This window comes from Rattus norvegicus, chromosome 4 (assembly GCF_036323735.1).
Source record: "Rattus norvegicus strain BN/NHsdMcwi chromosome 4, GRCr8, whole genome shotgun sequence".
In the NCBI taxonomy this organism is placed as follows: Eukaryota; Metazoa; Chordata; class Mammalia; order Rodentia; family Muridae; genus Rattus; species Rattus norvegicus.
The window spans coordinates 64,531,247-64,543,376 of record NC_086022.1 but is presented as its reverse complement, the minus strand read 5'-3'; the positions used below and the strand labels follow the sequence as shown (position 1 = coordinate 64,543,376).

The 12,130-nt window shown below is 46.7% G+C and overlaps 1 protein-coding gene across 1 annotated transcript in view; it reads left to right on the top strand.

Moving 5' to 3' along the window:
* Positions 1-12,130, top strand: part of Wdr91 (WD repeat domain 91) — a 37,370-nt gene that overhangs the window by 15,497 nt on the left and 9,743 nt on the right. Inside the window, exons 7-9 of the mRNA NM_001127298.2 lie at positions 7,265-7,423; positions 10,204-10,397; positions 11,550-11,700. Coding sequence (NP_001120770.2) covers positions 7,265-7,423; positions 10,204-10,397; positions 11,550-11,700 — 504 coding nt within the window. The remainder of the gene's footprint in view (positions 1-7,264; positions 7,424-10,203; positions 10,398-11,549; positions 11,701-12,130) is intronic.

Below are 12,130 nucleotides of genomic sequence, written 5' to 3'. Positions count from 1 at the left end.
CAGTTTGTTTATATAATGGATCACGTTGATGGTTTTCCGTATATTAAACCATCCCTGCATGCCTGGGATGAAGCCTACCTGGTCATGGTGGATGATTGTATTGATGTGCTCTTGGATTCGGTTTGCCAGAATTTTGTTGAGTATTTTTGCGTCGATATTCATAAGGGAAATTGGTCTGAAGTTCTCTTTCTTTGTTGTGTCTTTGTCTGGTTTAGGTATAAGAGTAATTGTGGCTTCGTAGAAGGTATTCGGTAGTGATCCATCTGTTTCAATTTTGTGGAATAGTTTGGATAATATTGGTATGAGGTCTTCTATGAAGGTTTGATAGAATTCTGCACTAAACCCGTCTGGACCTGGGCTCTTTTTGGTTGGGAGACCTTTAATGACTGCTTCTATTTCCTTAGGAGTTATGGGGTTGTTTAACTGGTTTATCTGTTCCTGATTTAACTTCGGTACCTGGTATCTGTCTAGGAAATTGTCCATTTCCTGAAGATTTTCAAGTTTTGTTGAATATAGGTTTTTATAGTAAGATCTGATGATTTTTTGAATTTCCTCTGAATCTGTTGTTATGTCTCCCTTTTCATTTCTGATTTTGTTAATTTGGACGCACTCTCTGTGTCCTCTCGTTAGTCTGGGTAAGGGTTTATCTATCTTGTTGATTTTCTCAAAGAACCAACTTTTGGTTCTGTTGATTCTTTCTATGGTCCTTTTTGTTTCTACTTGGTTGATTTCAGCTCTGAGTTTGATTATTTCCTGCCTTCTACTCCTCCTGGGTGTATTTGCTTCTTTTTGTTCTAGAGCTTTTAGGTGTGCTGTCAAGCTGCTGACATATGTTTTTTTCTGCAGGCACTCAGCGCTATGAGTTTTCCTCTTAGCACAGCTTTCATTGTGTCCCATAAGTTTGGGTATGTTGTACCTTCATTTTCATTAAATTCTAAAAAGTTTTTAATTTCTTTCTTTATTTCTTCCCTGACCAGGTTATCATTGAGTAGAGCATTGTTCAATTTCCAAGTATATGTGGGCATTCTTCCTTGATTGTTATTGAAGACCAGTTTTAGGCCGTGGTGGTCCGATAGCACGCATGGGATTATTTCTATCTTTCTGTACCTGTTGAGGCCCGTTTTTTGACCAATTATATGGTCAATTTTGGAGAAAGTACCATGAGGAGCTGAGAAGAAGGTATATCCTTTTGCTTTAGGATAGAATGTTCTATAAATATCCGTTAAGTCCATTTGGCTCATGACTTCTCTTAGTCTGTCTACATCTCTGTTTAATTTCTGTTTCCCTGATCTGTCCATTGATGAGAGTGGGGTGTTGAAATCTCCCACTATTATTGTGTGAGGTGCAATGTGTGTTTTGAGCTTTAGTAAGGTTTCTTTTACGTATGTAGGTGCCCTTGTATTTGGGGCATAGATATTTAGGATTGAGAGTTCATCTTGGTGGATTTTTCCTTTGATGAATATGAAGTGTCCTTCCTTATCTTTTTTGATGCCTTTTAGTTGAAAATTGATTTTATTTGATATTAGAATGGCTACTTCAGCTTGCTTCTTCTGACCATTTGCTTGGAAAATTGTTTTCCAGCCTTTCACTCTGAGGTAATGTCTGTCTTTGTCTCTGAGGTGTGTTTCCTGTAGGCAGCAGATTGCAGGGTCCTCGTTGCGTATCCAGTTTGTTAATCTATGTCTTTTTATTGGGGAGTTGAGGCCATTGATGTTGAGAGATATTAAGGAATAGTGATTATTGCTTCCCGTTATATTCATATTTGGATGTGAGGTTATGTTTGTGTGCTTTCATTCTCTTTGTTTTGTTGCCAAGACGATTAGTTTCTTTCTTCTTCTAGGTTATAGCTTGCCTCCTTATGTTGGGCTTTACCATTTATTATCCTTTGTAGTGCTGGATTTGTAGAAAGATATTGTGTAAATTTGGTTTTGTCATGGAATATCTTGGTTTCTCCATCTATGTTAATTGAGAGTTTTGCAGGATACAGTAACCTGGGCTGGCATTTGTGTTCTCTTAGGGTCTGTAGGACATCAGTCCAGGATCTTCTGGCCTTCATAGTTTCTGGCGAGAAGTCTGGTGTGATTCTGATAGGTCTGCCTTTATATGTTACTTGACCTTTTTCCCTTACTGCTTTTAATATTCTTTCTTTATTTTGTGCGTTTGGTGTTTTGACTATTATGTGACGGGAGGTGTTTCTTTTCTGGTCCAATCTATTTGGAGTTCTGTAGGCTTCTTGTATGCCTATGGCTATCTCATTTTTTAGATTAGGGAAGTTTTCTTCTATGATTTTGTTGAAGATGTTTACTGGTCCTTTGAGCTGGGAGTCTTCACTCTCTTCTATACCTATTATCCTTAGGTTTGATCTTCTCATTGAGTCCTGGATTTCCTGTATGTTTTGGACCAGTAGCTTTTTCTGCTTTACATTATCTTTGACAGTTGAGTCAATGACAGTTGAGTCAATGATTTCTATGGAATCTTCTGCTCCTGAGATTCTCTCTTTCATCTCTTGTATTCTGTTGGTGAAGCTTGTATCTACAGCTCCTTGTCTCTTCTTTTGGTTTTCTATATCCAGGGTTGTTTCCATGTGTTCTTTCTTGATTGCTTCTATTTCCATTTTTAATTCCTTCAACTGTTTGATTGTGTTTTCCTGGAATTCTTTCAGGGATTTTTGCGATTCTTTCAGGGATTTTTGCGATTCCTCTCTGTAGGCTTCTACTTTATTAATGTTTTCCTGTGTTTCCCTAAGGGAGTTCTTCATGTCTTTTTTGAAGTCCTCCAGCATCATGATCAAATATGATTTTGAAACTAGATCTTGCTTTTCTGGTGTGTTTGGATATTCCATGTTTGTTTTGGTGGGAGAATTGGGCTCCGATGATGCCATGTAGTCTTGGTTTCTGTTGCTTGGGTTCCTGCGCTTGCCTCTCGCCATCAGATTATCTCTAGTGTTACTTTGTTCTGCTATTTCTGACAGTGGCTAGACTGTCCTATAAGCCTGTGTGTCAGGAGTGCTGTAGACCTGTTTTCCTCTCTTTCAGTCAGTTATGGGGACAGAGTGTTCTGCTTTCGGGCGTGTAGTTTTCCTCTCTACAGGTCTTCAGCTATTCCTGTGGGCCTGTGTCTTGAGTTCACCAGGCAGCTTTCTTGCAGCAGAAAGGTTGGTCTTACCTGTGGTCCTGAGGCTCAAGTTCGCTCTCGGGGTGCTGCCCACGGGCTCTCTGTGGCGGCAGCAACCAGGAATACCTGCGCCGCCCCTTCCGGGAGCTTCAGTGCACCAGGGTTCCAGATGGCCTTTGGTGTTTTCCTCTGGCGTCCGAGATGTGTATGCAGAGTGCAGTCTCTTCTGGTTTCCCAGGCGTGTCTGCCTCTCTGAGGGTTTAGCTCTTGTTAGGGCTTTTTTTAAGGTCCGTTTTTATTTTATGTGTGTTTGCCAACATGCATATATACTCAACACATTATGGGACCAGGGCCTGCAGAGGCCAGAAAAGTGTTAGATACCCCGGGACTGGAATTACCGACAGTTGTGAGGCCCATGTGGGTGCTGGCAATTGAACCTGGGTCCTCTGCAAGAGCATCAAGTGCTCCTAACCACTGAGCATCTGTCCAACCCAGCACTAGTTAGGACTTTTATGAGATTTGTCCTTAAAACCTGCAGTGACGAGTTATGTCACAGAAAACCCTTTTTGAGGTTGTGCACATTTACAGGTAGACACCAGTTGCCTGTTTACTAAGGTGCTTCATGGACAGCTGCCCTCCTTCCACAGCTGCCTGCCATATTGGTATCCCATGACCACCCAGTCAGAGCTGGAGGGCAGTGTCTGTTCTCCTCCAGCAGCAGCTGACAGCATTAGGCCGTGCTTCTCCGCATCAATGACTCTTTTGTCGACTCTCTGATTTTCCTGTATGCTGATTGTTGATGCCCATTCGTAGTTTTTATTTTGGAAAATAGAAGTCTTGGGGCCCCAGCATGATATATCAGATGACCGCTCTGCCTTTCTGACACGTGAGGGAAGGATTCTATTTTAGTTTCTGCTGGGTTTTTTTTTTTTTAAAGATTTATTTATTTATTATATATAAGTACACTGTAGCTGTCTTCAGACACACCAGAAGAGGGCATCATATCCCATTCCAGAGGGTTGTGAGCCACCATGTGATTGCTAGGATTTGAACTCAAGAGCTCAGGAAGAACAGTCAGTGTTCTTAACCACTGAGTCATCTCTCCAGTCCCCTGCTGTCTTTTTTAATACTAAACATACTATTATTGTTAGTAGTAGTAGTGTATGTATGCACCTATGCACATAAACAGTCACACCACACAGAGGACAATTTACAGGAATAGGTTGACTCTTTCCACCTGGGTTCTGGAGATTTAACACAGGTCACCAGTCTTACGTGAGTGACAAGTGCTTTTCCCTCTAGCCGTCTCTCTGGGTCTTCCTGCTGCGGGCTCCGCACTGACTGGGGAGTTACCAGAGGGGGCCTTTGACTTGGCCTGAGAATTTTTAGCCTCTGTACTACCTGTTAGTGGCCATCTGAACTGAGCAGTCTTAACACCACACATTGAAAGAGCAAAGGACACTGCTCACTGGGCATACAAGGTAAATGGGCAGAGAGGAGAGCTACAAAGTGCTGAGACATTTCTCACTTCTCGTCCTGAGCTCACAGGAAGTCCTTAGCCTTGTCCTTAGCTTATTATTGTCAGGGCTTCCGCACAGCCTGTGATTTAGCTTACCTAGCCCTTTGTGTGTTGACGAGTGTGTAGGTTCATGTGTGTGCAGGTACTTGTATGCACAGGTACACATGTGAACACCTAGAGGTCAGAGGACAATTCAGGTGTCATTCCTCAGGTGCCACCCGACTTATGAGACAGGGTTTCTCATGGGCCTGGAACTCAGTAAATAGGATAGAGTGGCTGGTCAGCAAACCCCAGGGACTTCCTGTCTCTGTTGATCCAGCCCCGAGGTTATAGGCACATATTTCCACACCAGGCTTGATTTACTTGCATTTTATTTATAAAATGGGGGTTGTGGGGCTCCTCTCAGGCCTCATGCTTGTGCACTTAGCCACCTCTGCAGCCCCCTTTCTAGCACTTTTAGGTTTGCATTACTATTTATGACTTGACTGCCCCACTCATTCCTGGATGCTCTCAGGCATCCAGTGGCCAGCATTCTTGCCTAAGATCTGCTGTCCCACACATCCGCATGATTACCCTTTAAAATCCCTTCTTTTCTCTGGATATGTTCCCAGAGCCATAGCCTGGACCTCCCTGTGCTAGGATACCCTTTTCTCACACATCCTCCTGAAGTCACTTTTCCCTCATGACCGGCTGGCTTTCTTGTGTGTCCACAGTGAGCCCAGTGTGGTAGTTCATTTCCCACTTCTTTACTCTGTGTTAAACGAAATTGTCAGCAAAAGAATTCCTCAGAGGTTCTGCTTCTATAGTCCAGGCACCTGCAGCCCAGGAGCATGAAAGCCAAAATAGCCAATAGTGAGTTTGCTTGTTTTATTTGTTTTCCAGTACTAGGCTCCAAGTCCAAGGCTGTGCACATGATAGGCAAGCACCCCTGGCTCTTGAAAACTATTGTATAAAATTACCTTTATGCTGTAGGTATGGAACCCCCAGTCTGTAATAAAGTGAGAGTGGTTGGTGTCCCTGCAGACATTCACTGCTCCGGTGGCCTCATCCAGCCAGCAGCCAGGCACCCTTTTGTTTAGTTTGGGCTTCGGGGTGTAGGCTGCAGGTGGGAGGAAGTCCTGTGAGGGAGGGTGGAAAGGAACTCTCAACGGGCGAAGCCTCTTGCTGGGCAGGCATCGCCACGTAGTGAGCACACAGTCCTCTCAGCATCTTCCTGCCCTCTGGCTCCCTGTCCACGGCCAGCGTTTGGGGATCTGTTCAAGGGATTTACTTTCATCCTATTGTGGCTTCTCCTTCGCTTCTGTTTCAGCCTTTTTGTTCTTACCTGAGAGGATAGCACAAAGGCTCTCTCTTCCCTACCATCTCCCTTCGGGTTTTATCATTTTGTGTCGCCATCAGAACCGGATGAGCGTTCCTGGTCTCCACAGCCTCAGCAGCAGCATCTGGTGCTCAGCCCCGGAACTGTGACCAGCATGGTGTATATAAAATGGAGTCTCAGTGCAGATTTAAAAAAAAAATGAAAACGTGTGTGTGAGTGTACAAGGGAGGGAGAGGGAGAGAGACAACAGACAGGACAGACAGACACCAGACGGACCTGAGTGTACTTGTACTGCAGCACAGGGGTGGAGGTCGGAGCACAGCTTTTGGAAGTTACTTCTTGCCATCCAGCCCAGTAAATAGGAGAGTGGTAGATTTGTGTCTTGAGGGTTGGTGTTCCAGGATACCGTCCTGCCCCAGCACTTATGGCCAACAGTTGTCGTCCGCCACCTCCTGTTGTTAGTGGAAAAGGAAGAACAATCTTGGGGTAGGTGGAAGTTCCTAGATCTATTCCTTTGTCATAGATTTGGACCTTTCACTCTTGGTATGAAAAAAAAAAAGCCAGAAAAATTTCAGTGCCTTTCCTTTCTAATTTATCTTACACAGAGATCCTTGAGTTTCTAGGGTAAGTTCTATTGAAAATGTCTGCTAGTTTAGTCATTTGTAAACCAAATGACTTAATTAGTGGTCCTGACCTTTTTCTGTTGTTGGTTGAAACAGGCTTTCTCTGTGTAATAGCCCTGGAACTCTCTTTATAGACCTCCTTCCTCTATCTCCAGACTGCTGGGATTAAAGGCCTGTGCCCCCAGGCCTGGCTCCTGACTTTTTGTTTGTGGCTCTGCCACCGAGCCTCCCTCCTCCCATAGCCCATTTCTTATTTGTTCAAAATAGCCAGCTTAGTCATGTAGTTGACCCAAAACAACCGACAGACTGTATTGTGTTCCTTTTCCACTGTAGAGGAGATTGGCTGGTGTGTGTGTTTGTACACTTAACATTGTCTAAATGTTGTTACATATAAGTTCTGATATTACCCATTATGAAATCTGACCTGCTATAAAGTCCTGGGGTCCTGTTGGCTCAAAGTGATTATCTCTGCCTCTGTCCGGGTGAGAGTGCAGGCTGAGGGCAGCAGGTGACCTAGCAAGGAAAAGCTCAGTCTGGAGGCCTGCCTGGCTGGTTCAAACCTCCTGCCCAAGCCAGCCTAGGAGGGCCTTTCCTGGGAGCTGGTGGGAGAGGAGTTGCCCATGCTTCCTGCTGCAGTCACCCTCTGGACAGCCTGAATGAGACTTTCCATGCCTGCTTCTCATCCTCTAGGCTACCAAGGGAAAGGATCCAGTGCCTGGGGCCAAGGATGGGAAGAGCCTTCTGAGTGGGCCAGTCCCTGGGGAAGCAAGCTGGACACATCAGCGACAACGGCGTCTGCAGGACCATGGCAAGGAGAGGAGGGAGCTGCTCTCTACATCCTCCTCCCAGGTATAGGGTGCCTGGGCAGCGAGGCATCCTTTGGGGTCCCTCTGAGTTCTGCTGTTAGGCAGGACCTGCTCTGGCCTGGTTGGTTGGTATCACAGTTATTTTGGGGTTCTGTTTGGCCTGCTTTTCTCCTGGTAGCATTTTCTCAAGTGGGGCTAGAAAGATCTCTGTAAGATGAGTCTTGGGGACCCCCCACATACCAGACCTTCCCATGGGTGTACGTGGCCCATGGCATGGGGCCTGAGATATCTCCTCAGAGTCTGACTCAGCATCTCTTTCTTGTGCTTCCCCTGGCGTGCTGCTGTGTGGCTGCTGTGCTGACAGCCATGTACTTGCTCACTAAGATGCTGTAGCCATATCTTCCCTGTTGGGAACCCTGGAGACTTGGTCCCTTGCTGTGGGGACCTGAGATGGAAGCTGCTTTTCCCGATGGTGTCAGCTGTTCCTACCAAAAGCCCGAGTGACTTACTGCCTCACCCTCCAGGACACTTTCTCCCAAGTGGGCCCTCTTGTCCATGTAAAGGCAGTTGTGCCCTTATGCTAGCAGTCTGGTGGTGGTGAGCACACACTGTGGTCTTTTGAAGGGTTCAGGCTGCTTCTGGAGGCCTATCACAGCCCCTTCGCCCCCTTGCTGTTGTTTCCTGAGGGATAAGTGGAAGGGTATCAGGGCCTCCAGGTGGTCTTGGGTTCTATAAGAAGGAAGACTGAGCAAGCCATGCGGAGTAAACCAGTAAGCAGCACCCCTCCATGGCCTCTGCATCAGCTCCTGCCCGTGTGAGTTCCTGTCCTGAGTTCCTTTGATGATGAACAGCATTGTGGAAGTGTAAGCCAAGTAAACCCTTCTCTCCATCACAGCAGTAGTAACCCTGAGACAGAGACTTGTACTAGGATAGTCGGGTATCACTGTGGCATTCCTGATTGTGCTGTTTTTGGGAGGACTGTGGAAGAACTTTGTAACTTTGGGTTAGAAGATCCATTGAGTGTTCAAAAGCTTGGTGAGATGTTCTGTGGGAGCTCAGGAGGAATGAATGTCGAGAGAAATGCAGACAATGGAGGCCTGGTTTGGCTTGAAGTTTCAAGAGGGAAATTTGAAAGCTACTTGAAGGCTACCAGGACCGCGTATTTGCTATTTGTGGTTCTGGTCAGCTGGAGCTGAGAAGTTAGCTGTGATTAAGAAGAGACCAGCATCGCTAAGGTGAAATCCGAGAGTCAGCACACAGAAGCTGTTTCAGAGGCAGACCAGATTGTACTTGAGCCTGGCAGCTGAACTTGGTAATGGTACTGGTTTTGAAGGCGTGAAAGGGTTATGGAGGTTTGGCACTGTGAGAGACCAGGAGAAGCCTCAGTAGCTGTTAAAGGCCCAGAATTGGAGGAATCATGCAGAGAAGTTGAGGTTTGACTCCATGAACACAGCCCAGGAGAAGGTATTTGTAGCGGGAGACCCCAGCACTTTGGAGATGCCAGTACGATGGATGACCAAGATCAGCAGCGGTGGTGGAGTAGAGCCCACCCAAGCTTAGAAGACAAGCTGGGTGTGCTGCAGAGGGTGGAACAAGAAAGGCCCCTGGAGGAGCCCAGAAGATCCTGAGTGCATCCCGGATGCCGGACATTGAGCTCTTTACCCTGTTGGAGTTTTTGGTTTTTCTTTGTTCAGATTGTGGTGACCGTGCCCTGGTTTTTGTCTTCTGTAATTAATTTGCTTTTAATTTTACAGGAGCTCAGCTGAGAGACTTTAAACTTTTTTTTTTAAAGGGATTTTGGAGTTTTACAGGACTTTACATCAGAGAGATAGATATTTTTAAAGAGTCAACTTTTAAAGTGTTTTGAATTTGTAAGGCTGTGGGACTTTTTAAGTTTATAAAATGTTTATTGTGATGTCTTGTGACGTATTGTGTGATCTTGGGAATGAGCAAAAAAAGGAAGGTTATGGCTTAACAGCGATGTGCTTGTCAGGTTGACAATGGCTTAGTTGTGCTGGTTAGTTTTATGACAGCTTGACACAAGCCATCCTCATTTGAGAGGAGGGAACCTCTCCTCTCGTTGAGAAATGCCTCCATAATATTGGGCTGTAGGCAAGCCCCTAGGGCATCGATTTTCAACCCTCCCAATGCTGCAGCACTTTTAATACAGTTCCTCATATTGTGTTTACCCCAACAGTAAAATTATTTTCTTGCTTCTTCATAAGTGCAATTTTGCTACTGTTGTGAATCATAATATTGTAAATATCTAATATGTGACCCCTGTGGGGTTGAGACCCACAGGTTGAGAACCACTGCTGTAGGGCATTTTTCTTAATTCACTAATTAATCGATGTGGATGGTCCTGATCTAGTCCTAGATTCTATAAATAAGCAGTCTGAGGAAGCTGTGAGGAGCAGAGCCAGCAAGCAGCACTCTACCATGACCTGTGTATGAGCTTCTGCCTCCAAGTTCTTACCCTGCTTGAGCTTCTGTCCTGATTTCCACCAGTTTTGAAAAGTGATGTGGAAGCATATGCCAAATAAATAAAACCTTTTCTCTTCGCCTTGCTCTGGTCGTGGTGTTTCATCACAGCAACAGTGGCCCTGACTCAGACATCCCCGTCTGAGTGGCCTGCATCGAGGCACAGCTATGCCAGGTCCCATCTGAGAGGGCAAGCCCAGTCCTCTCCCCAACCAGGGCCTGTGAGAGGGTTGCAGCTCCAGCTCAGAGCTGACCTCCTGTGGCGGTGACCACCCGTAGTCATCCAGTGTGTTTTCATGGTGGAGGAGACCCTTTCTGAGCTGACGTTCCACGCTTTGACAGACGCAGTGTGCAGAGAAGAAGCTAGAAGGCAGCGGCCCAGAGGCTGAGCTCTGCCTGGACCTCCACATGGGGCCAGTGGAGGCTCTGGCTCGGGTGTCCACAGCAGGTTCCGAGGGAGACCGCCCGGAACAGCCCTTCATAGTGCTGAGCCAAGAAGAATATGGGGAGCACCATTCATCCATCATGCACTGCAGGTAGGCCTGGGGGGAGGGGGGAGGAGGACGGGGAGGAGGAGAGACTGGGATTCTAGGCAGCCTGTGAGAGTGTTAGTGGCAGGAAGTGTCCCTGAAGGGGTCAGTAGAGTCCTGCAGGATGCTACTTTTGTAGCGGTCTCCCTCAGACCCCCTCAATTTTATTTGTCTCATGTTAGCGTTTGGATGGAAAATTTTACCTTGTGTAGGTTTGTATTTGAACGCTATGAAAGTGCCATCTTGAAGGACAACCCCTGGGGGAGCGTGCCCTGAAGGCATAGCAGCTTCCTGCTTTGACAGTCCTGGAGTGCTTGGCTTGATCTGGAACCTAATGAGGGGAGAGCTCCAAATGTCAGATGGCAGGGTCACACCACCGAAGGCACAGCACACACTGAGAATCTGCCGCCGTTCATCTCACGTGTTCACCGAGTAGCCTTGCAGGGCACAATGCATGTTATCCATCTGCTCATTTATGTATTTCGTATTGTGTGCATGTGTGCTTGTTGTGTGCGTAAGTGTACACATGCATACAGAGGTCAAAGGACAATTCTTGGGAATTGGTTCTTCTGCATTTACGTGGGCTCCAGGGTATCTAAGTTAGGCCTTTAAGTTCATGCAGTATGCGTCTTTAATCAGAAAGGTGAGCCATCTTCCTGGTGCCCTATAGTATTTCTTGGACAAATGGGTGTTTCTAGAGTCGTCTACACTACCCTTGAGTGTACATCTTGGGCATCATTTTTTTATAGGATATTCTTTTTATTTACATTTCAATTGTTATCCCCTTTCGCCGTTTCCCATCCATAAACCCCCATCCCATCCCCCTCCCCCTTCTTCTATGAGGGTGCTCCCCGACCTAACTACCCACCCCTTCCCACCTCCCCGCCCTGACATTCCCCAACATTGGGGGATCCAGCCCAACAAGGCCATCCTCTGCTACATATGCACCTGGAGCCATGGGTCTGTCCATGTGCACTCTCTGGATGGTGGTTTAGTCCCTGGGAGCTGGTTGGTTGGCATTGTTGTTCTTATGGGGTTGCAAGCCCCTTCAGTTGAGCTTCATTTTTAATGCATTTGGGAAGTTGGGATTGTTGGGAATCGATGTTGGCCCAAGAGAACGAGGCCAGGACACTAATGCCTCCTTTTGTCCTGTCACAGAGTGGACTGCTCTGGTAGGAGAGTGGCCAGCTTAGACGTAGATGGGGTCATCAAGGTGTGGTCCTTCAATCCCATCATGCAGACCAAGGCGTCCTCCATCTCTAAGTCACCACTGCTCTCCCTGGAGTGGGCCACCAAGCGAGACAGGCTGGTAAGCAACTTTGTGGGCAAAGCTTGTTCTAGGCTTCAGTCAGAAGTTCTTAGAAGCTCTTGACAGGCCGAGCTGAGGAGGTAAGCCGCATCTCCTCCCCATCACCGTCATGGGGACCAAGACCAAGCCTCTAGGCCTGGCCTGGCAGACTCCGGCCTGGAGTGGCAGTGAAGCTATTCCTGGAGATTGTGGAAGACCGTGCTGTGTGCTGGTGTATCTCAGGAGACCCTGGCTTCCCATCACCCTCTGCTTTCTGATAGCACACACTCTTCTCTTGTTAAGACCTCACTGTCCCAGCCCAGAGAGCCACGGCTTATGGGGGCAGTGCTCTAGCTTGTGGCTTCCACAGGCCCTGTTGCTTGGCAGTGGCCCAGTGTTGGTTTTCCCACTGGATTTTCTATTTGAGGTAGGGTTTGCCACTAAGGAGTTA